We start from the raw sequence: 25,973 nt of genomic DNA on the forward strand, positions 1-25,973 counted from the left end.
GTAGATCTGCTATTTTTTTTAAATCATGTTTTTTTTTGCAAGTCTTTGAATATATCTACTTAAAAGCGAACATTTGTAACTCAAATATTTGCTTCTGGGGGGTCCCTGGAATAACATATTTTGAGATGGGGGGTCCGTGGCCAAATACCTGTAATTTTGGGGGTCCTTCACATGAAAAGGTTTGAGAACAGCATGATTTCGATTTTAGAGGAAGGATTTAGAAGTCGGGTCAAAGATCGGGTCAAAGATATTCAAAGACTTGCACTCATTTTCACAATTTTTCAAAAATAGCAGATCTACAAGCTCACAACACCTCACACTGCAAAGTGTTGTGAGCTTGCAGATTGGCTATTTTCGGCAAATACTTTAGGTGTGGAGGGGAAAAAAGAGCATACTAAGCAGTAAGCACAGAGGTTGAGGTACAAAGGGTTGTGGGGGTCCCTGCTTCATCTCTCTCTCAACTAAGGGGTCCTTGATCTGAAAACATTGAAGATCCCTTTGCAAAACAACTCTTTGCCATCAAATCTCTTAACATGTTCACAAAATGGAACTCGTGTTTTCATTTGGTAAACACAGCCATATTTTCACATGACACACACATGCATTCATTGAATAAACACAACTAGCTTTTGGCTGAACGCTACCAAGCATGAACAGAACACTGAAGAGCAAAATTGAAAACACAATTGTCGAAATGGAACACACTGAATGAATGTCAATTACTCTGGTAAATGAACCAATTCCCTTTTTGTAAAATGACCCAGTGTATGCCCACTTCTCTCATAGACAAACATAAAACAGCACACAAATATGCAGACAAAACATTTTATTGACTGTAGGTCTAAACGTTTACCCCCAAACACTCCAAACAAGCCCACAACGCGTTGTGTGCTTGTAGATCGGCTGTTTTCAATAGTTTTGTGCGACAGTCTTGTATGATGTAGCATGGCTTTTCTTTACCAAAAGCCGTACACATTTGAAACTTGGAGATACAAGTTTTCTGCCCGACAGTGACGATATTTTAGTGATTATGTTGCGAGGAAAACGTTGAGCCATTACATAATAGCCATTTTGGTTAGAACTGACTGAAAATAACTTTGTACTTTATATAATAAATAATATTTTTTCAAGTGTCCAAATAAATTCAAAATATTATCAAATGATCTCGCGGCACCCCTGGACTGCCGTCGTGGCACCCCAGGGTGCCCCATCACCCACTTTGAAAACCCCTGGCCTAGAGTGCCGCATGAAGCCCTGACAGGCCTCAAAGCCCACATCTCCATAAGCCTCCTCCATGGCCTGAAGCAGTGGGACCTGGCTCTGAATTGCTCGCCTGACCCGAAAGTTCAGAGATTTGAATATTTGTGTGTTGTGGATTGATGCTATGAGATTTTATGTGAGAAGTGTGTGCAAACCTGAAAAGTGTGTCTTGTGTTTTGACAACAAGGTGATGTGAAATTTACATCAGAGTGTAAAGAAGGAAAGTCAGAGTCTAATATGATAAGGAAATCTAAAGTAGTAACAAATTGAGTCAAGCGATTGGGGACAGAAGTAAAGGTTGTGAAAATTGTGCCAAATTTAAAAAAAATGTGTTTTAGCAATCGAAAAAAAAACTGTAAGCTGATTTTGATACTATATACTGTATGTATATATATATTCTAGGGCTGGGAGAGAGAGAGAGAGAGAGAGAGAGAGAGAGAGAGAGAGAGAGAGAGAGAGAGAGAGGCGGAGAAGTCATCAAATGACAGAACGTTGTGACACAAACAATTACAAAATAATTGGTTCACACACTGTCCCAAAACAACATAAACGTGACATAATAATAATAAGCTAAATATAAGGAAACGAAAAAGACACAACTTTTGTTCACATGTTCAATTGAAATTGTTCTTTATTTGGAAACAAGGCAGTAGGCAACATTTTTCCAATAGCCTCATAAAGTTGTTCATAAAGATGTATTAGTTGTCCCAGACACCTGGACAAACATTTGATTGTGGTTTAATAATAATAATGTAATGCCATCATGGTCATAAATGTAGGCCTAATGCCTGTAGAAATCCTTCTCCATTCCTCCTCTTCTGGTAAATGTCAACGTCTCAGAAGAAGATGTGACAGCGAGGAGGTTTTTGAGAACCAAGCCTCTGACATGACCAATCGCTTTTGCTTTTGTGAAAGGGTCCCTTTCTAATTACAGAGTGAAAGGTCAAGTTAAAATGTCAAACTATTATTTACCACACTGTTTTTCAATACTTTTCGGTAATCATGACATTTTGTGAGAAAACATACGTTTACATTGCCAAAGCAAGTGTCAAAAAATTAAATAAAAACAGTCTATAAGGGAGAACATCACATGGAACATATACAGTAGGACGGTTGGAGGGGGAGCAGCTGACCATATAGGCGACCCTCTAGACAAGCTAATTGCTTCCAATACACAAGTATCTGTGCCAAACATGTTGAACCAGTTCTATTGTCCGCCCGTGTTGAATTGACGGCACACGCAGGCTTCATTGGTGTACTGAGTACATTTACTCGAGTAGGCTATTTTTATTCCACTACAATCTTTTGAAAACAGTTAGATACTTTGCAAATTTCGATTATTAGGCTATAAAGGCATACAACCACTTCAGCCCTACATTTAGGCCATTTGAAAATACAAGCTCACAATATTGCTTAATCTGCTCAAATATTTGTATAATCTACAAATGGTAGGCTACATTTGTGAAATGACTAGACTATAGGCTCCGTTTTCTTTATACAGCCTACATTTTGATACCAAAACGTCATTACTCAAGCCAATTAAGGCTTATATTTTGAACATGGGATTTCTAAAAGAGTATTTCTACTTTTACTTAAGGAAAACATGTGAGTACTTTTTTTCATCACTGACGGCCTTGCTGATCCCGCCCATAGACGATCGCGCCTCGATCGGCTTGCTCACTCAGCAGCAGAGCAGTTGAGTTCTAACTTCATCTAACTTTCACTAATAATTAATATTGAAATAAGAACAGCAGGATAACAAGTAGACTATTGTGACATTTACATTTGAAAGTTCCTGGTTTGTATATAAAGAAGTTACTGATGGAGTGGAGGACTTCTTAAAAAGAGTAAAACAGTACTTGCTTTTAAATAAACGTATTCAAGAGGACATACCGGTACATGCTTTTAAGCTACTTGAAGTACAAATAAAAGTAAAAGTACTCAAGTACATTTACTCAGTTACTGTCCACCGCTGGCCGCTGGCTGCTGGATGTCATAGCACCCCCTCCCCTGCTGCATAACAGTGCAGTCTGTCAGACTAACCGAAAATGTATTATTATTAGCTATTATTTGTGTTGTTGTAGGCCTAATTGAAACCCAGAAAATAGCCTAAACTGAACACATAGTGATCTATTAGCCCAAACCTCATTTGAAAAATGTCAGGAGTATATGAAAGCCTTTTAAAAATGTCTATAGCATATTGGCTATAAAACATTTATTGGTTTATAGACAAAACAAGACAGACAGACAGACAGACAGACAGACAGACAGACAGACAGACAGACAGACAGACAGACAGACAGACAGACAGACAGACAGACAGACAGACAGACAGACAGACAGACAGACAGACAGAATAAACAGTCCAGTGTCAGTCCACTGTTAGACTGAAATAAATCATGTCCATTATGAGCTTGCAGATCGGCTATTTCGCTTTTTTTCTCCAGTGCGTCCAGCCTCCTCTTAAGGCACGCATGTTGCTTTCATCATCATCATACCATTTAAATATTAAAACAGCGAAATTAAACAAATGTATTTGCTAATCAACATCAGACTCAGTAGCCTAAACTTGACATTTGTTTAAAAGCATTCCTTTCTCCCTGGCTTTTGTTTCAATGTTAATATTATAGATTTAGATTCCTAGGCAACCAACCAGCAGCATTGGACAATAAAGTCTACATTACATGATAAAGTTTACACCGCTCTGACTTCTGACAGTGCCTGTCAATCAGTTCACACAGCTGCAGTATGTTAGATTGAGTAGACCTCACCACATGAAAGGCAGAGGCACGCATGGACTTTTAATAGCCTAATCATAAGCTAAATGCTCGGGTCTCTCTGAACCTCGGAAATAAACGGATTTCAGGACAATGTCACAGGTCTAAAAAAAAACAAAAAAAGAATCCGAACGGGACGGAACTGGACAAGACCATTACGGGGCCACTCGGGTTTGGTTTTGTAATTTGGCATAACAAATATATTTCTATTGAATATATTATAGGCTTGACCATTTCTCTCTCTCTCTCTCTCTCTTCTGTTGGATAATTAGAGAAAGCGCATATATCTGACATGGCCGAACAAGGAACGCTGTCTGTCAGACAGACCCATGATGTTTACCAGGATAAGAAATAACACTAGAAAAGTTGTTATTTTGATAGAGAAATAGCCCATCCCCGTAGATAATGTCCAGAAATATGCTCCATAGGCTATAAATGTTCCGACCTTCATCTTCCAGGTGACTTTTGTTGGTGTTTCACTTCACCTCGCTAAAAACCTCCTTTTGCGGGACTCATTGAAATATGCGAACAGACGATAATAATATGGATTTGGGAGCATAGCCTAATTACAAAGCATGTCTCATTAAAAACAATATATATTTTATAGTTGAAGGGTAAATACACAGTATAGGCCTATGTAGGCTGGGAACATGACACAGTTCAGTTGAGATTTTTTTTTATTATTTTGGAGGTGGGGGTAGAATACTGTATAGGCTACAGTAGAGCTACATCACGAGTAGACATACAGCCTTTGCAGACAGCCAGGATGTGGAGGCGGGCTTTGACGCTGGGTGACGCCCTGCTCACATTGAAAGGGACAAAGCCGACGTGTGATATCGGCTGAGTGCCAGGAATGCAGTTTGGCCAGTGCTCTCATAACTGTATGCTCAATCCCTCAGGCGCCCCCTGGACTACATGATTATAAATGTTTATAATTGAGAACTGAGAGGTGCAGTAATCAATGATATATAGACACTGTGAAGTAATGACCACCAAATTGAATTTGTAAATACTAAAGTAAAATACAAATACCTCAACATTGAACTCAAGTAATTCTTAGAACTTAGGTAATACATCATTACACCAACACCAATTACATCAAATGCAAAGAAATAGTAGAATTAGTTGGCTAATCTAAGAAAAACATGGGTAGACACATGTTTTCAAACCAACAAGGAAACAAAGACAGACAAGCGAACAGCAGAGCTTTTCCATAATGAAACATGCTCTCTCTGAAACAGTGGAACTGTTATTAAGTGCTGGTAATAAGCTCATTGTCATGTGAACTGTTAACTTTATAATTATCCGTTTTAGTCCCATAGCCAGTTTTAAATGGACCCTTACAAATACAAATGAGACATTTAATTAACATTTAATGAAAAAGTCCTATGCCAAAATGTATTTTTACACCATTTAAAGTATAATTACTCTCTAGTATCTACAGTAGTCTCTTCTGTGGTTCATTTCAATTCATTTCAATCCCCAGCAAAATAGTTAAACTAATTGCTCTGCTATGCCATCTAGTGTCACTTGACTGTATTGCAGAAGATAAGCTGAAAGGACGGCCTCCTATTTTTAGACACTCCCATCTCCAGAGAGACCGGTGGGTGTCCAGAGGTACCTACAGATACCTGAGGCGACTCAATTTTCTGTGAACCACTGTACATGGAGCTGGTCAATATTGACCTCACAGACTCCATATATGGATATAGCTGACCTGTTCTGACATCACAGTGATGACTCGACCATCTCAGGAGAAGGGTATATATACATCAATGCAGCCATGTGCACATGCCCATGTGCACGCTTCTTGTCCTTAGGGCGTCTTACTGGTATATAATACTAGTAAGACACCCGAGGGTGGAATGCGACCTCAGGATGACATGCAACCTCGCCCTAAAGGGCGAGGTCGCGCCATTTCTTGACAATCTGGCCAACCACAGCGTTTCTCTGACGATTCTAGTTGTTGTCATTCTGGGGGGATGTTTTTGTGAGGGTATCAACCCTAGGAGACACGGGGAGAACACGCAAACTCCACACAGAAAGGCCCTATCGCTCACACCCTAGGTTCGGTTGGCGATAGGGCCTTTCTGTGTGGAGTTTGCCTAAACATGGAGATGTGGTACAGAAGGACTCATATATGGGCATAAAAAGTATGTCATGTGACATCACTTCCTGTACAGACAGTCAGACAGACAGACAGCCATTGACTCCGACCTAACAATGGCTACTGTCTATGACGGTAGTCCCATATGACATGATGTACTAGAGTAACTAGACTATCTCCATATATAATGTTATCCACATCTCCATGTTTAGGCCAAACAGATTCGCTCCATTTCTCCATGTATAGGTCCAAATGCCCAACGTTGAGCTTGACAACGAAACGTTCTTAACACAGCAGCCCCCATATTTACTTTAGAAAATATGTTAAATTCTAAGTACGTTTCGAGTACCGGTTTGATACAAGAGCGAATAAGCACTACACTTCTGGAATCATGTGCGTCGACTTAAAGTTGGATCCAGGCCTAATAACTTTATTTGGCCGCCCTGTTGCCACCTCCTTGTTACATTTTCTTTTCTCCAGGTGGATGGACATTCTTTCATGGACATCCTTTCATAGGTGATCTAAGTCCAGCCGCCCGTATCAGATCAGAGGATCAGATCTCCATGTTTAGGCAAACCCCACACAGAAAGGCCCTATCGCTCACACCCTAGGTTGGGTTGGCGATAGGGCCTTTCTGTGTGGAGTTTGCCTAAACATGGAGATGTGGTACAGAAGGACTCATATATGGGCATAAAAAGTATGTCATGTGACATGATCTGACATCACTTCCTGTACAGACAGTCAGACAGACAGACAGCCATTGACTCCGACCTAACAATAGCTACTGTCTATGACGGTAGTTCCATATGACATATTGGACTAGACTATCTCCATATATAGTGTTATCCACATCTCCATGTTTAGACAGCCAATGACTCCGGCCTAACAATGGCTACTTTCTATGATGGTAGTCCCATATGACATGATGGACTGGACTATCTCCATATATAGTGTTATCCACATTTCGTGTAGCCGCCCTGTACAGGAAGTGATGTCACAACTCGCTGACATCACACTGACATCACAGAGGATTCGGAAAGACGGTTACGAGGATACGGAAGGAAGGAAGGAAGGAAGGAAGGACACTCAAGCGACACGGTTCTTCAGAGTATATGCGACCTTCGGTCGCAATAAATACGTAGGACAGAATTAATTTCAGTTCTCAGTGGATTCCTCGCAACTCGCGTCAGTACAACTACATTTCCCAGAATTGCACCTTTCCAGTTATTATTATTATTATTTGCAACCTTAGGTTGCATTTACTATGAAAACCTGCAGCTCATGTGTGTCAGTCAGTCACGCCTCATGTCGCGCTCCATATACAGGTATGGCCAAGACAGAATTCACTGTCACTCACTGTATGGGAGAAAATAAAAGGTCAAATGCGCTTGTGAAGATTCGTGGCACTATAGCACGTGCAGTAATGGGTGTATGTCTAAAGCTGGCATACGTGTGTGTGTCAGACACACTGTGCACGAGCGCCACGAGCACAGGGCTTCGATAATGACTGCATGGAACGCCGGCCTCCCCAGGGGAAGAGATTCACTGTCTCGCTTCTGTTTTCAGTCAGCCATCATTATTCTCCACCACAGCATCCATCCATTCCTCTCCATGCCCCCATCACCCACACTCCGTAAGCTAACTAATGGGTCGGCTGTAGCATTTGCTCATCTCTGTGGCAGCGATTATTCGACTTGATATAAAACTCATTTTTTCTGAAGCTGCTTTTGTTTTTCCTTGCCCTTGTTTACGTGGGACTGTTGCGCTCATGATTCTTGCAGAGTTTAGTAATAGATGCAACAAGTCAATATTGCGTCTTTCCCCTCTGCAAACATGCAAACTACAATATTGACAGAACTCTTTCACTACGGTTGCTAATGAGATGAAAATCAATGCTAACACATTACTAGTGTGCATTATGGATTGTGTTTTTGCTGTCTGAAATTAATTATATTTCTTATTTGAATGTGCTAATAATCAACGTGTTTAGGACTGTTTCTCAATTAGGGTAATCTATCTATAAATGCGAGAAGTCTCTGCGTGTCTGTCTGCGTGTATGTAATCCGCGTATCTCGAGAACCGTTCGTCCCACCGGCTTCAGATTCGGCACGCGCGTTCCCCGCCGCGGTACGGAGTGCAGTGCCGGGTCTCGACCCGACCCGACGCGCGGTTTTCCCGAACCGGCGCGAAACGTTCGGAATCTCCTTATGCAGGGTTGATTGTTGACATCAGGCTGTTCCGGAGGAAATCGGCGAAAGCTCTGACTCATTGTGACATCACTTCATAAAAGGCTCTGACATCACGTACGCCACATGAGTCAACAAAAAATCTCTGTGAGTGTGTATGTATGTATGTAATCCGCGTATCTCGAGAACCGTTCGTCCCACGGGCACGCGCGTTCAATGAATGCCCCCATATATGGGCATAAAATGGATTGCAGACAGACAGATACAGATATCTCCATATATGGACATAAATGGACAGAGGCAAACAGATGGTCAAAGATCTCCATATATGGGCATAAAATGGACGCAGACAGACAGATACAGATATCTCCATATATGGGCATAAATGGACACAGGCAAACAGATGTTCAAAACGGGTCCTATGACAACAGGTATAATGAGGTTTGCATTAAAGGGGGAACCGGCACTGTGTCTGCAACACAGTTGGAGGCACAGACAGATACTCCATATATGGGCATAACATGGACGCAGATAGACAGATATCTCCATATCTGGGCATAAAATGGACCCAGAACTATAACTGCAGTGATCTCCATATATGGACATAAAATGGACGCCGACAGACAGACAGACAGATACAGATATCTCCATATATGGGCATAAATGGACACAGGCAGACAGATCACAAAACAAGCCCCTTTTAGCCTGGTCAGAAGGAGACGTTCTTTGAATGAGTGTCTTTGGACTATGCAGGTTAGACAAGCCTCAGCATTCTATATTTAGACCTTTATAGTTAAGTTACTAAGGAATGGCCTGATGAAGACCCTGAGCGGTCGAAACATGTTGGCTTTTAAAGTACCCCGTTTTTACGTCCGTTCTCCTCCTCTTTTAACTTTTTGAGTGCTCGGATCTCTCCTCTCTTTTTCAAGTTTTATCCCACTGATCCTAGTAGCACCCACCACATGTTTTTAACTTTGCTGCTACCTCCTGTGAGCACCTAGTTTCTCTTGTTCTTCGCTTTGCAAGGAATGTATTTGAATTATTTAGGGTTAGTGCAGCCTGATGGTTTTACTTTTCAAGTGTCTGCTGGGTTCCAGTGTCATTAATCTTTTGAGACATCATGTGAAAGAGCTATGTGAATGTTCTCTTTCCCCTTCTCAGGATCCTGGAGCTGCAGGAGAAAGGAGACCTGGACATCCTGAAACAGAAGTGGTGGCCGAGGAAAGGCCGCTGTGACCTAGACAGCCATGCGGACGCCCATCCCGAGGGGAGGGCCCTTCGGCTCCACAGCTTCGCGGGGGTCTTCTGCATCCTGGCAGCGGGGCTCCTGCTGGCCCTCCTGGTGGCTGCCCTGGAGACCTGGTGGAATAGCAACCACTGCCGGAGAGAGCAGCCCAAAGAGGTGACCACCGACAGCTCGTCAGGCCAGGGCCTCGGCCCATGCCCGACCCTGCTAACCCCGAACCGGGCCGTGGTGGTTGCCACGGGCCACCCGGCCCCGCCAAGGCCCTGGTCAAGACCCAGACCCCCGGGCCCCCCGGTCCTGCCCAGAGATGCCACTGCCACACTCTACTTTATGGATCCAGCAGGCAGTGACGCCAGCCCCGATTTAGTAGAGCTGCAGTACACCCAGTTATAATAGGTGTGCCCCTGCCCGGACCATGATAGTCCAAACATCATTTCAACTATCTTACTCATGCCTTCTCATGTTGGGAGAGAGCTGGGGGTGATTTGTCAGGGACTTATGCAAGGCTTCGGTCTCAAGAAACCGTGACTGTGATTCTTTCTCATACCGATTTTTAGCAAATGGAAATAAATACAGTACTATCACATCAATTATTCACATTTTTGGCCAATACCAGACACCTCTGATATTATGGTGAGAGAACCACAGTCACAATGATGATGGCCGATAGTGTGGCAAATTAACAAATATAATTATTGAAAACTATGAGGATGTTCACTTGTGCAATAATAGCTCTCTTTAGCTCATCCATTCAAGTCTTAACATTAGAACACCAAATTCATCTAGCTGCAGTCGAATGGGCAGCCCTTTTGCATGAGGTGTCCAGACAACTAAGGCTTGACATGGATCCCTAAACTAAAGTGTGAGCACAGACAATCGCTCCATAACTCTAAGCCTTGTGCCGCCTGTTTGTCTTGACAGTCCAATAATGCAGAGCCACTGAACAAGGACACACACATGAAAAGTGCTAATCTATCCTGAAATCTGCTAACCTATGGTCATTCAAACTCCTTCCAAGTTTGAATTGCTGATACAGATTTCAGATTAACATTCAGTCTTTTTGTTTATTGCTGCTCTCATAATGGCCACATGTTGCTGTAATATTGCCACTGCTTGAATTATTGGCAGAATATTTAAACTAATGTTAGTGTTTGTACAACAGATATTCCATCATTATTGTGTCAGTAGACTTGTCTTGAGATGTGGTACCTTCCTACGCCCTACAACAGCACAATCCTATGTAGACATTATGACAGCCATTGCAATTGAAAACCTACTGTAAGTCTATACCGCCTATGAGCCATTTTAGCAGAGTAACGGCTTATTACAATTATATGTCAATGTCCGGATACGCACAAAGGGACCTTGTTGGTTATACATGGTTGTCTATGATTTTTGGCAGGTGACTAAGGATTACAGTCTGGAAAGGGTCTCTGGTCCATTGACATATAATGACATAACAAGTACTTCACCGGAAGGCAGGCGGGACATATGGACAGACAGAGAGGGAGACTGGGAGGAGGCAGAGGCTCTTGACACAGGTCAGGAGAGGCCTGATATTCCGGATGATCATTGGCTTTTTGACCAACAGAAGGGGGGGGTGGGGGCATGGGGCTCTGCGGTGTGGATGTTAGATTTTGGTTGCTTCATTAATCATCTCACTCCATGGTCTCTGCTGTTTGCTCATTGTCTTGTCTGTCTGTGTCTACCGTATGGCTTTGGTTCTGTAGGTGCATGGGGGATAGAGCTTTGACTGAACTGCAGTGTGGAGGACAGAGAGCAGCTAAACAATCTGCCATTCTATGATTTGCTTGAGAATGTTATTTCAACATAGAACTAACGGTTTTCTGGCTTTTTGTCCTCCCCTCACTCATACTGTGTTTTGTGTCACTCGATGGATGCCCATTCCGATGGTAAAAAATAACAAACAGATAAAAGATGAATGATGCTTATGATTTAGGTGGAAAGGCACGCAATATTTCCACCTTTTCCTCTTCACTTGGATCACATTTTCTCATGATATCTGATCCAATGGCATTTCTACATCCATTTCAACCTGTCTTGTGAACAAAATGTGCTATTTATGCATTAGTAGTAGTAACCAAGGCACATACTGTATACACTTAACTGGTGGAGACAACACACTATTGCATGAAGAGACTCCGTCTTAAGTGAGAGACCTTACCTCTTAAGATCCTCTATCTGAGACTCTGTTCTGAAGGTAATGTCTCAGCAGTATAATTGGCTCTTTGGCTGTTTTGCTGCTTGAGATTTTATCGTGGTTTGAGTTTCTTAAATGAAGCTGGACTTAATGTACAGTATGTGTCATTTTGGCATCATTCAACCTGACACATTGATGAAGAAAAATAGAGTGTTAAGCTGGATATTGATTGTTGGATTGACGATGTTAAAGTAACTGTTTATGACCTATTTCTTTCTCCCACGTCTGTCCCTCCCTCTGTTGTTTTCAATTCTTCATTTTACCACTCCTCCCCCCCCCCCCCCCCCCCTCCTCCTCACCATTTACTTTCATAACATTTCTCAATCTGTCCCGGTCATTCCACGTCCTCTCTCTCTCCCTCACACCCATCCATCTATCCAGGACAAAGAGATGAATCTGGAGCAGGTGCACCAGCGTTTGAACAGCCTCCTGGACGAGGACATGGCCCACAAGCAGCTGCCCGGCCAATCTATCGAGATCTCTGCCCTGGACATCGGCAGCATGCAGCCCAGCCAGTCCCTGGAGGCCTTGTCTGTACGGGACTACCCGACCCACCGGGGGGCGCCTCCGCTCTCTGTGACAACCTTCCTCCAGGAGGGTCATGGGGCAGGAAGGACACTGGGCGCGTCCGGTGGCAGGACCTTGCCCCTGCCCCTCAGCAGCGCCACCATGCCCTCTATCCGCTGCAAGCACAGGGCGCCCAACGGGGGTCTCTTCCGCCTGAGCCCCGTCAAGACACCCATGCCAATGTCCTACCAGTCAGTGCCAGGAGGACCCATCCCAGAAGCCATTGAGCCCAGTCACGGGACATCCATCTGAGCACGTTGGAACCATGAAAGACACTCAAAGCTCAAGCTGAACGTTGTAGAGCTATGTAGAGTGACAATGGTGTGGAGGGATATACATAAAACATGGACAAAAAAAGAGGCTTTTTATTATCACTGAAGAGGAATCAGCGTGGCCACAGGAAAAGGACAGTAAAAGACTTCTGTGTACATATTTGTAAGTACAAAGAAAGAGGTGATGTTAAAAAAAAGTGTATTTTGAATATTCTCAAAGTTGAGTTAAAAAAAAACATCTATAAAAGTATTAAAAAAAATGACTGTTTGAATGGCTTTGTAAATTTTGTTCTAAATGAATAAAGGTGACAATTCTTTGTGGTTGTTTTCTAAGTGCCAAGTTCAAAGATGTTTTCTTTCAAATGAACATTTAACTGAATGTACTATGAGAATCTATGATAAAAAAAAAATACATTTCACACTTAAAAGACACTGAAAGAATCTGTTTCATATGAAAAAAATAAAAAGACTATAGAAAAATTGTGAAATGTGTGCTTGTGTCTTACTTTGAATGTCTTTAGGTTTAATACATAACACGACATGGCATTTTCTTTTCTTTTTTCTTTTTTTTGCCATGGGATTCAGATCAAACTTCCAGGCAGAAAGCCTGCACACTTGCCACTCAACCAGTCAAAATACCATGCAACAATGTTAATGATAGCCATTTAATTGTTTATATCTGAAAATTATCTAGCTTCCTTTCAAACAATTTTATACAAAGCATCGGTTTCCAAAGATGTATCCACAATCAAGAATCAAGAATAGACCTTTTTCACGGCAGCCATCATGTCTGTCCGTCTGTCCGTCCGCTACGCCTCATGTCACGCTCCATATATGGCTGTGTCAGTCTCATGTGGTCTATGTCATACATCTTTGATGTCAGATGTCAGTCATCTCCATATTTGGGAAAATGTGGCCACATTATGTCAAGCTCCATATATGGCCAAGACACTTGCAAATTAATTCTGTTCTTGTCATATCTGGGAATGCTCCAGATTTGACAATATCTGGGAATGTCCATATATGGACATATTCCAGGGATTCCCAGGCCTGACTGATGCACGTACGAACATGAGCTGCAGGTTTTCAGAACGTGACATAGACCACATGAGACAATATGTAGGATGAAAACCTGTGCGTCACACCGCATGTTACGCTCCATATATGGCCAAGACATCTCCATATATGGAGTTGGCCAATACCTCTACATCTGACCTCACGTACGCCTCATGTCATGCTCTGATGCTCCATATATGAGCAAGACAACTCCTTATAATATATGGAGCTGGCCCCTATACCTCTACAGCTGACCTCACAGACTCCAGATATGGATATAGCTGACCTGTTCTGACATTACAATGATGACTCGACCAGACAGCTTGCCGTATTAAGAAGCTCAGATATTTCAGTTTCTCACCCTAGGGCGTCTTAGGTTGATCTTGGAAGGTGTTCCAGCGGGATGGCCATAAAGTGTTTAGTAACTTTGACATATTTAGGGATTTACTGTAGTGACAACCTGGACAACATACTGTAATTTGTCTGAGCACATTTTTTGTATATTAAAAAAATACATATCGCAAGAATATTACAAACCATGCATGCCCTCATCACAGTGAGATTTCATATCACTTGACAATAAGGCAGGCTCCCTGACAGCGAGGCCTTGAGACCATGGACGCTGGATTGGAACGGTGGGTGTAGCCAGACGGTGAGGTCACAAAGTGGTGTGACCTCACAAAGTGATACAGTATATGACTGACCACACCTGTGTTGGTTTAGCTCAGAACAGGGGTCTGGGCTGGGGTCATCAATATGTCCGTACATGGACAAATAGACTTGTCCTTGTCCTTGTTACTATGACTTAAACAGTTTCATTTGCAAAGACCACCATAACTTTGAGAGTGTACAAATGGAACCAAATGGAGTCAAAAGGTCTATTTGGTTCCATTTGTACACTCTCAGAGTTACAGACCTGAAATGGTCATTCAGGCCGTTATGCGTTTCTATCTCAGAAGAATGTACAAATGTAAGTGTAACCAATTTGTTCAATTGGTTACATTGGACATATCAAAATGGCTAACTAGTAGCCTTCATAACATAAGATCCACGTACGCCAACGTGCGATGTCATGTATTCCTTCTCCACCATCCCATGAAATACTGTAGATAGACGAACAAGGTTCACAAAGACTGTAAACAAACAGACTTTATTCAGTGTATTTTAAAACTTTCAAAAGCACCTAATGAAAATAACACATTTGATTTATTTTCTTTTTTTAATGAACTGACAAGAATGAGTTTAATGGCAACACTAATGACTTAGTTTGCAACCGGTAAATTAATTACATAGGGTAAAGACAGCCGAGAAGTGATTAAATTATGGTGAAACCGTGCTGAATAGATCCTTAGACAGACTACCGGTAGATTAAAACAGCTCAGTCAGTCATCCAGTAAGAACTTTGTTATTATCCCTTTAGGTAAATGTATGCATACATAATCACACAAGAAACATTGACATAGTCACAGAACAGTTCATGAACCTTTCGTTGACAGATACCGTATCCCCTTCTAACTAAATTGTATATAAGATGACATGATGTGCCGTGTTGGATGAACATTAGTATTATAATGATAGACATAAAAGTTAAAAGTAATTTTCTACTCTGCATATTGTAATATAAGTACCCCCGTATTTTCCAGACTATAAGGCGCACCGGACTATAAGGCGCACTGTCAATGAATGGTCTATTTTCGAACTGTTTTCATATATAAGGCGCACCGGACTATAGGCGCACATAATAGACGCTACCGTTGCGTTATGCATCCAACAGATGGAGCTGTGCTAAAGGGAATGTCAATATCAATGAATGATCCATATATAAGGCGCACTGGACTATAAGGCGCACTGTAGTTTCTTGAGAAAATTAAAGGCTTTTAAGTGCGCCTTATAGTCCTGAAAATACGGCAGCCTACTGTTTTCATAAACACTCAGCAAGACTATAGCAAGACAGAGAAGGAATGCGACAAAAAGCATCAAGTTGTGCACTTGGTGACAAGTTATCGATTTTTGGCATTGTTTGAAAACATTATGGGCATAAGGTTTTCAAGACGGTGTCCACGGGAGCTTAAAATGCATATAAATTGGGAATATGTCCCACATTGAAAATGATACCTTTAGTATGTTATGAAAGTGCACAGTTTAGATTTTGTACAAATTCCCTCCCAGTTTATCTTGAAAATGATGCCTTTCCAGAACTTAGATTTTCTTACATTTTAGTATGTTATTTAGAATACCCAATAGTAACAGAATCCATTTAAAAATCTCTTCAATCAATTATTTGGGGTTTCAACCATATACCATACTTCATTGCAAACAGACCACTAGGGGCGACCCCAACTTTTTGCAATGGTTTTTGAAGACCTTATGCCCACACCTAACAACACCATGCCAAAAATCTAAAACACAATATTTATGAATTCCCCCCCAGCTACTAGATCTAACTGTGGCTAACAAGCTCTACTCCAGCCAGCCTGCATAGCATGCCTTCACGAGGCAGAGCTCATACTTTGCTCATGCACTGGGATTAAGGCCCTGACTGAAGGCGTCATTGACGCAAGTGTCCCTGATGCGTTTTGTGTTGAGCCTCAGTACCATCCACCTGTAGCCTATTGTCCCTCACATGCTCCATGTTCTGGCAGCTGTCAGAGTATTAACAGTCCCCTGTAGCACTTGTCTTGTCCGTGTGTCATTGCATATAAATACAGGCTTTTGAACTTATCGATCCAAATTAGATGAGGTGCAGAACGTACCAGAATACACACTAACACATGCAAGTGTGTGAACAGTGAACACGCATGCTGGGTCATTCCATTATCTTCTCCTTCTCCCTCTGCGGTCTGTGCAGATATGTCAACGCTTCAAAAACTCTAGAAAGACTGGTCATTTACATTTACGTTTTACTTTTTTTTCTTTTTTCTTTTTTCGCACAAGAAAAAACACGCTCTAGAAAGACATTCATGTAACTGGGTGTGATTTTGACAGTGGACACTTCCTGGCCATTTAACATTCAGTCTAATTATGCAACATCACATGGACAATTGGACATGGCATCCCACAGCACAGGCAAGTGAATTCATTTTTGCAGTATATGATTAGCTTAGTAGATAGGCCTATGTGTAGCCTAGCCTAATGTTTTTTCTTAGATTAACCGAGCAACTTGATTCACAATTCAAAAATTCCACCTTACTGTGGACATGTATGGTTGAGACTTTTACTTTGGAATAATTTGTAGTTTTTGAAATATTTAACTTTAAGTGCCCAATGCATTGTCAATGGAAAGAGTACAAACTTTGGCAGGCTACTAGAGCTACAAACTTACACCTAGAAACTCCGTTCAAACTTTATTGTGTTCAGCTTACTGTGGAAACGTTTGCCTGAAAATGAATATTTGCAATGTCTCATGGTTTTAGAGATATAGTCTTTACAAAATTCAGAAAAAAATCATGGGGCTTAATGGCAGATTTGTGCACCTAAAAAAATCACGTTCACCTAGAAACTCCATACATACTTTTTATAATTCACCTAACTGCCAACGCACATGCTTGAACGTTTTACTTTGAAATGTTTTGTAGATTTGGAGATATTTAACTTTTAAAACTTAAATCTGAAAAAGTTGGCACCTCGCTGTTCCTACATACTTTAAAGGGATATTTCACTTAGAGACGATCTCATCGTCCAAAAACAGGCTTTTGTGACCACCCTGGACAGATTTTAAGTTTCTTGATTCAGTATATAGATATTTAATATTAATTGTATCAGACAAGCCCCAAATGTATAGGAAATACAAACCAAGTGTAACTTCAAACTCCATTTTAACCATGATACAGTAGATTAATTGAAAACAACCATAACATTTTCTGGTGACTCATACTACCCTCTAAATACGACTGTCTGTGTTTTTTTCGATTACTTTCATTTATTTGTAATCATTTTTGGGGAAAATGAAAATAATTAAATACAATAAAAAAATATTAAAAATAAATGAAAAACGTTATTGGCCAGCTCACATATTAGGTGGGCGTCGGGAGTCACCACACCAGAAAAAAGAATGGGTGTTTTCAATGAATCTATCATGGTTAAAATGGAGTTTGAAGTTACAATGGGCGTGTCTGATAAAATGAATATTAAATATCTAAATACTAAATGAAGAAACTTAAAATCTGTCCAGGGACGATAAATTGACCAAAGTTTTTTTTGTGAAATATCCCTTTAAAGTAACTAGAAGAAAGCACCTTATGGGCGTTTGGCCACATCATACTGTACGTGACATTCGTGACAACATAATTCCTCCCATACCCTCTACCCCAATGACAACAAACTATCAATACACCTAAAACCAAATCCATCCTCTTTGGGTCTATTCATAAACTCAGCAAAGTCTTCACAATCAAAGTGGGTGATACTGTGATAACAAGAACAAACAAAATGACCTACCTGGGTTGCATCTTAGGCAAACCTTTCCAGTGAAAAAATGACTACTACGGTAATCAAAAAAGTCTACCAACTAATTTGTTTCTTGCAGAGGGTCGCCCAGTCTGGTCAACAGCAATACACGGAAGACTCTAGGAGGTGCACTCATTCTGCCCATCCTTGACTATGAAGTCCTCGTATGGTATCGCGATGCCCCAAATGCCCTAAGGTCAAAGCTCCAAACAGCCCAAAACAAACTGATTAGGGTCCTGCTTGGCCTTCCTTCTCGGGCTCACCTTATCGTTTATCACTACATAAGCGTGGGGTGGCTCACAGTAGCTGACAGTGTACATACAACATCTTGCAATGGGCCTGGTGTACAAGATACACTACACCACTAATATATAAGATACCCATATCTGACAAAATACTTGCTAAACAGCAAGGATGTCCACAATTACAACACCACAGTTCCACAAATCACGTTCAACCCAGATTTGACTCAAATTCATTCTCCTGCTATACCACTAACATGTGGTACGCCTAAATGAAAGCCTTAAAGTAGTGTAAATCCCCAACTTCCTTCAAAATTGTAATAAAAACGTGTAATAGACTAACGCCATTCTTACCCCCCCCCCCCCCCCCTTTCCACACAGTACACTGTCATGTACCTTTTCCTATGCAACCTTCTAATAAAGTCTATTGGGAATTTGGCATTGTTGTGATGTTTTTTTGATAGAGATGAATGGGCGAGGGGAGGGGAGGGGAATAGCTGGCCTGTAATCATAATCTCCCCTTACCTGTTATGCACACAGTAATTTCAACAGACACCACTTCTAACACAAACAATTGTATTCCAGCCGCAAGCTTTATTTTAGGTAGGCTCCAAAACCAGATAAGCAGTGACAGTTACAGTATCAAAACTTCACTGCCTGAAGAAGATTTAGGAGGCAGTATCCCTTTCAGTCCTCTAATGGTCTCAATCAAGAAAAGTACTTGATAGCGGAGTGTTCCTCTTCTCAGTTCCTTTCAAAAAATTTGATATTTTTAGCCTATAATAATATTATATTAACCTATATTATATCATAAGGTGCTAGCTTGTGTGAGCAATCGTCTGCACTTGTAGAGGCACGAGTAAGTGGATCTCTTTGCTTTTGTAATTCTGTAGAGGATGTTTATTTGCTCTCTTAACTTTCTGCTGTGCTTGTGACCTCCACTTGTCTGTCAGAATAGAAGTAATGCTGCTCATAGTTGTAAAGTCACTGTGGTCATGCCCCAAGGAACAGCGCCGCTGTTCTAAGGACCACGTTGAACCCTGTCAGGGACACATTTCCCATTTCTCCCCAAATGCAGATAGTCCACTGCCAACAATTTAGGTCGACATTCATCTGATGACATGGCCCTCTTCACTTTACAGAAGTTGTGCTTTTGCAGTGAACCAAACGAAGCCTCCCTCGATGAGAGTAGTTTTGTCTGCCAAGATGTCTTGTGTATTCCTCTTGCTAATACCCTGCACTCTAGAAAAATCACAATTAACTCATCTACTAAAATCTCAGTAGGATTCTCATACCGCACGTTTATCTTTTAATTACTTCATATTGTCTTCACTTAAGGTTTTCATGAGCTATCAGAGACAAAGACCACCCTTTCATTAACGCAATTACCGGGTATAACAAGGAGATACAATAAGATAATATACTGCATGTCTGGATGTAAACATCTCCGTCAAACCACTGCGTGTGTAGTTCTGTACACCGAGCTGCCTCACTCCACAGGAACAGAAGATAATGTAGACTCCTGACCTATGGGTCACCTCACATGGCTCAGGCATACTTACTGAGACAGGCTCGCCACCTCCAGATAGGCCCCCGCCTTGTAGTTTGAGATTGGGTTCAATAATAAATGATAATTTTCCAATTAGATAATTATAGCAATTATAACAGACCAGGGAAGCTATTCCATGTATTTCCAGCTATCAACGAAAGACCCCCATCTTGTGAGGTTTTCAGCTATTACTTTTTTGTCTACTCTGGCTTTTGTGAACGCCCCATAAAGCTTTTAAGTCCTTCCTATACAACCCCTTGTAACTTAAAACTCCATTTTAACCATGATAGACTGAAAACATGTCCTTGGTTTTGGTGACTGATATACAGTATGTATTATTATTACTATTATTTTATTTTTTAAATACATGAAAAAAGTAATTGAAATGGTACAGTCATCTAACATGGTACAAATGTAGTTTGAAGTTATGGGCCTGAGTAGATGTTAAAATGAACCAAACATAATTGAAAGTGAAATAAACTCTTGGCATATCCGCCTTGGTGTTCTTTGGTTTTCATTTCTGACAGACTGAATTCAGGTGTAAAAAAAGGATTTATTTACAACCATACAACTGCAGTTGTATGCATGTTGCATGTGTAATAATAAAAGGGATTCAAGTCCAGCTCTTATAAAATGCATTAATCTATGTCCTAAGCCTCTTCAAAAACCTTGGAAAATATAACATTTGTTTCATCTATGATCATCAATAATGTATGCAGTGGATGCAGCCCCACTTATGTAAGCTTACATCACATTAGCCGTGTTCCACCAATACAGAAGGGACCATATAAAGTGTTGCAGTTATAGGGGGTTGTGGCAAGCTGCCACATCCATCTCCCATAGTCATGCAGCCACTAGTGACCTCTGTGCAGTTATTGTTGTAATGCGTAGCTAGCTGGGGTCGATGCGCAAAGGCATGTTTTATCTGTGGGACTAGGTTCGTCACTCCACTTAATCTCAGTTGGACTGTTAGTGTTTTTGTGACAGTGCATGTAATCTTTGACTAGCCTATAGTTAACTAGACTCCTCCTGCCTTCTGATTCGATTTCAAGGAGAGTCTGGTTTACGAGGCTAATCTTTGACATGACATTCATGCCAATTCGGTTTACAGACAATATACATCTATCATCCCTGTCTCTTTCTTTATAAGCCCATTTGTATGAAGCAAAGTACAGCCAGTCGTCGGGTGTCCTTTTTAAAGTAATAGAAACCGACACTTTCTACCACCATGGAACAGCCAAATACTAGGTGTTGACCTTGTCTTGTAACACCAGCTGCAACAAAACAGCAAATCAGCATAGATATATTTAATGTGAATCTCATTCACATTAAAAATGTATGCCACCTGTTTTTATGAGCAACACCGGAGGAAGAGGTGACGAGGAGTTTACCTCATCTCATACCTAGGTCAAATGACTATGACATGTCTATTTTTCCTGCCTTCATCTTGCTTGAAAATAAATTCATATTTATTATGATGCCTAATATATGTGGAGTCACCAGGCTCCTACCTGAGCAGAGCAGTATTAGTGGTTCCGGTGTGATAAACAACTTCTTGCCATTTGATAAATAATCCAGGAGAAACACAGCACCCCGACAGAGCCATGAAAGTTTTATGGCCTGCGCCACAGAGGCCCCCTCTCTCTCCCTCTCTGTCTCTGTCTCTGTCTCTCTCTCTCCCTCCCTCCCTCTCTCTCTCCCTCTCTCTCTCTCTCTCCCTCTCTGCAAGTCAGACATGACTCAGAAAGCGAACAGAATTCCAATATTTCTCTAGCCCCTCCTTCTACCTCTCTCTGTCTTGAACTAACCAAAACATCTCTAGTGTCCCTATTTGCTTTTCCAAATTGTGAAAATGAATTATGTGCATCACTTCTGCGTTGCAGTAACGTGCATTTTACACCCAGATACACATAGCACTTTTGCCATACTGACACACCTAGCTATGGGCAATTAAGTATAATTTGATTTGCTGTTAGCCACAATGAGAATAGTGGAGATGACCTGCTCCGAGCTGTAGCACACAAATCATTCTGACGAGAGATGCGTGTGTGTGTGACTGACAGACTGTGACTTATTTTTAGAGTGACAGCTTGTAATACCATCTGGTCAAAACAAGAGGCACTGAATTCAGTTACTCATTATGTATTACTTTCTTCATCTTATCTTACAATTTATATGTATTTAATAGACACTCTTATCTAGACTGTAGTCAACAAACTGCAAATAAAGTGCAAATAATTCTACAAAGTGACCAAGGTAAACATTACACTTGTATCTGTGTAAACAACATGCTATCTACAGTAAATAACTCACTTAGCATTTGTGTACAAATAGTATACTGTATGTCAATTCCATATCCTTGCTGTTGGTGGAAACCTTGTATGTCCAAAACCGGTCCTTTTTTTGAACATTTAAAGATTGTGAAAATAGACGATTTACAAGCTCACAATGTGTCACATTGTATTGTAAGCCTGTAGATCGGCTTTCACTACTTTTGTGTGATGAATTAGGGCATTTCATGAACAAACAAATGGAGACGAGAGGTTTCTGCCCAATTAAGAGCAGTGATATGTGAATAAGAATAAGTAAACAACATCTGTGTATTAACTAGTAGTGGTGGGAAAAGTACGGTACTCACATTTCTTACTTAAGTAAAAGTATCAATAGGGCTGCAGTGGCCCGCGACCCGATTCCGGATAAGCGGTTGAAGATGGATGGATGAAGGGCTGCAGTGGTTAATGTATGTTTTGTAATAATACTCCAAATCTACAAAGTAACTAGTAACTAAACCTTTCAAATAATGGAGTAAAAAGTATAATACTTGGATCCAAGATGTAGTGGAGTAGAAGTACAATTATTGGAAATTGGAAATTGGAAATAAAGTACAAATACCTACTAAATGCACTTAATTTCTTTACACCACTGATAACTAGCATCCATCCAGAAATAGGCAACGAGAAGCGATGCACAGAATGAGGAGTGCTAGGGGGGGTGAGGTAGCAGGGCCGGTTCTGCGGCCATAAGTAACACAAGTGGTTGTTTAGGGCCACAACCACTAAAGGAGCCACATCACGGAGAAGATTTCAGAAGTCATGTATCCTGTATCCAAAAACAAGCGTTATTATTTTAATATGCAAAACAAAGATCTCACACAACAGAATAATTTGATAATATGCCACATGCAGTTGAATGCAAGTTGCAAATTGTATCATGCAATCCACCAGTGGCCCACAGGCCCCTTATATAGTTTTCCTTATTAAGTTGTGTCTGTGTGCCGATGCTGTGCTGCAGTGGTTATGACTTTGTGTGTTGTGACCTGCCAGTCACACGGCTGCTCCAGTCACTGTCTGTCAGTAATAAATCAATGCGGATCAGGGGGCTACCTAAAATAATCTTGCATAGGGCCACCTGAGTGCTAAAACCGGCACTGTAAGGTAGAATCTTAAAAGGTGAGTTTTCAGACTGCGGCAGAAAAGATGAGTGAGTCTGCAGTCCTGACTGAGGGGAGAGGTCATTCCACAGCTTGGGAGCCAGGAGGGAGAAGAGTCTTGGCTATAGGGTGTTGTAGGGAAGGGAGGGACAGATATCGTGTGTAAGCTGATCTCTGAAGTGTCTGGGAGGGGGTGAAACATGTCCTGAAGGTACAGGAAGCCCATGCCCTTCCTTGTAGGTCATGACTAGTCTAGTGGTTTGATTTGGAAGCCAGTGAAGGGAACACAGAATGGAGGCAATGTGAAGGCATCTTGGGAGGTTGAACACCACGTGCTCGACTCAACTCAGCTTCTTTGGTCATCATCACATGTGTTCAGGTGTAAAAGAAAAGTGTGAGACATTTTACGGCAGTAGAAGCTCCAATATTGTAGCTTCTTTTTTTAAGATTTGTTTATTGGGCTTTTATATGCCTTTATTTGATAGGGCAGTAGACTAACAGGAAATGGGGGGAGAGATGGGGAGTGACATGCGGCAAAGGTCATCCGGATCGGGAATGGAACCGTGACGCCGTCAGGCATCAATGCCTATGTGGTATGCGCCTGGACCAATATTGTAGTTTCAAGAAAGAGATAGAGAACAAACCTGATCGGCTCAGAGACAGGTGAGTATAGCAGGGATCAACGTCCAATAAAACAGAATGACCCGGACACCTCTGCACAATATGAACACTTTTATTATTTAAGCTAAATAATAAAAGTGTTCATATTGTGTAAGTGCAGACAGTGTTGCGGGTCATTCTGTTTTATTAGAAATCGCACTGCGAGGCATTGTGAGCTTGTAGATCGGCTATTTTCGGCTACAGTTCTCAGAATAAGGACACTAGGGTTCAAGTTGTTAATATAAAAAGGATTGGAAGATTTGGAGGACCCCCTGCAGTAACTCTGAGGACCCCCTAGGGGTCCCGGACCCCCTGTTGAAGACCCCTGCTGTAAGAAATGAGATGATCGGCTTGGTTAAGGAGCTGGGCAGACTTCTCGCGGGGAGATTCTAATCCTTCGATGTTGTAAAGTGTAAATGCACCGGATCAAGTGATCGCTGCAATGTATGCCTTGAAGGACAATTGACCGTCGAGGACCACTCTCAGGCTGTTGGGACAGAATCACCTGGGTGTTCTTGATGGAAATGAAAGTGCCAATCTGAAATTGTTTTTCACACCATAGCTTGTTTGATTTCCCCATTAGCTTATACTGTCTTTTATATGGCTGTTCAATATTGGCACCATGAATGGTGATTATCATTGTATCCCATTAACTCAGCTGAGGGGTCGACACAAAAACGATTACGAACAGACCAAGCTACAAATAGAAAAAGTGTATTTTTTTGGGTATGCAACTTATTGGATACCTCTTGGGCACCTCTTAGTGTCACGTCTTTATCACAAGCTGACCCCATCTCAACTCGCTTCTGAATAATGTGGTTATTATAATTTATAGCACTCACGTCAGCTCAGTATCTCTGTTGGAGCCAGGTGGGCACTGGTCCCAGAGGTCTGTTTAGGTTTACACACCAGCTGCTGCTCACTTAGTGGCCACCAACACACTGAACAAAAAGTACAATACAACATATTGGGTAGCTACAGCTACCCATGGCTGAAAGAAACAAGGGACAACTGGCACTTGTGCACATCAGAGAAACAATAATTTATTCAGGTGTTTACCACTCCTGCATTGTTTTTCCAGGTGTGTGTGTGATAGAGGCTCTCAAATGCATAGACACATAAAAACATTTTATAATGGATGATTGTTGAAGTGCTTGAATGCTGATGGTAAAGTAAGAAATTCAGTTCAACATGTTTGTTCAGACGTAGTCTTGCATAGCCAGACACGATCTCTGCCTACCGAAACTTCTGGGGACATCAGATTCTAATTCCATTTGAGGATAAAACTGGACGAAAATGATTCAGATGAATCCTTCATATTGGGACGGTGAAGTTTTATGTTTTGCAGGCAGAGGTTTGTCAGCGGAGGTTTTCTCTACTGTTTTAAAGGAGTAGTTCACCCCAAAATGAGTTTTTTTCTATTGACTACTCACGCTATGGAGACATGAGTTCAATAATATTTTTAGATTTTGGTTGCATTCCTAAGACAAAAATTTTATGACAATAAATATACCTCTCCGGATGGAGACCCAGATGCATTTGCGTCCCCACCCGGGGACCCATGGGGGTAAATTTACTATAATCAACTTTTTTACGAATGTGACAAATACAAAAAATGCTACTTAGGAATGTGACAAATACAAAAAATGTTATTGGACTCAAATCTCCATTGTATGAGTAATCAATGGAAAAAAAATAGTCATTTTGGGGGTGAACTACTCCTTTAAGACGTCACGACTCAATAGACCTACAGTATTGTTAGATGGAGATCTCAGATGCGCAACACTAGTTTGCAAGCTGAGTTCTCCAAACATCCTGTGCCCCCAGTTAATTCATACCACTACAACCTGCCAAAGTCAAATTAAAACAACACATTTAGAAGCACATTTTTTGGACTAACGCTCCTTGGCATCTTCTTGTGAGAACATCAACTTAGTTTGTGCATATAAATATA

The 25,973-nt window shown here is 41.3% G+C and overlaps 1 protein-coding gene across 1 annotated transcript in view; it reads left to right on the top strand.

The window, feature by feature from the left end:
• The window catches only part of grid1a (glutamate receptor, ionotropic, delta 1a), a gene marked incomplete at both ends in the record, with an annotated part of 460,593 nt that extends 447,977 nt beyond the window's left edge, over positions 1–12,616 (top strand). The window contains 2 exons of the mRNA XM_080739942.1: positions 9,492–9,732; positions 12,179–12,616. Of these exons, the coding sequence (XP_080596068.1) occupies positions 9,492–9,732; positions 12,179–12,616 (679 nt within the window). The remainder of the gene's footprint in view (positions 1–9,491; positions 9,733–12,178) is intronic.
• Between the last annotated feature and the right edge of the window lie 13,357 nt (positions 12,617–25,973).

Source organism: Nannobrachium achirus (genome assembly GCF_963921795.1).
Source record: "Nannobrachium achirus genome assembly, chromosome: 13".
NCBI lineage: Eukaryota > Metazoa > Chordata > Actinopteri > Myctophiformes > Myctophidae > Nannobrachium > Nannobrachium achirus.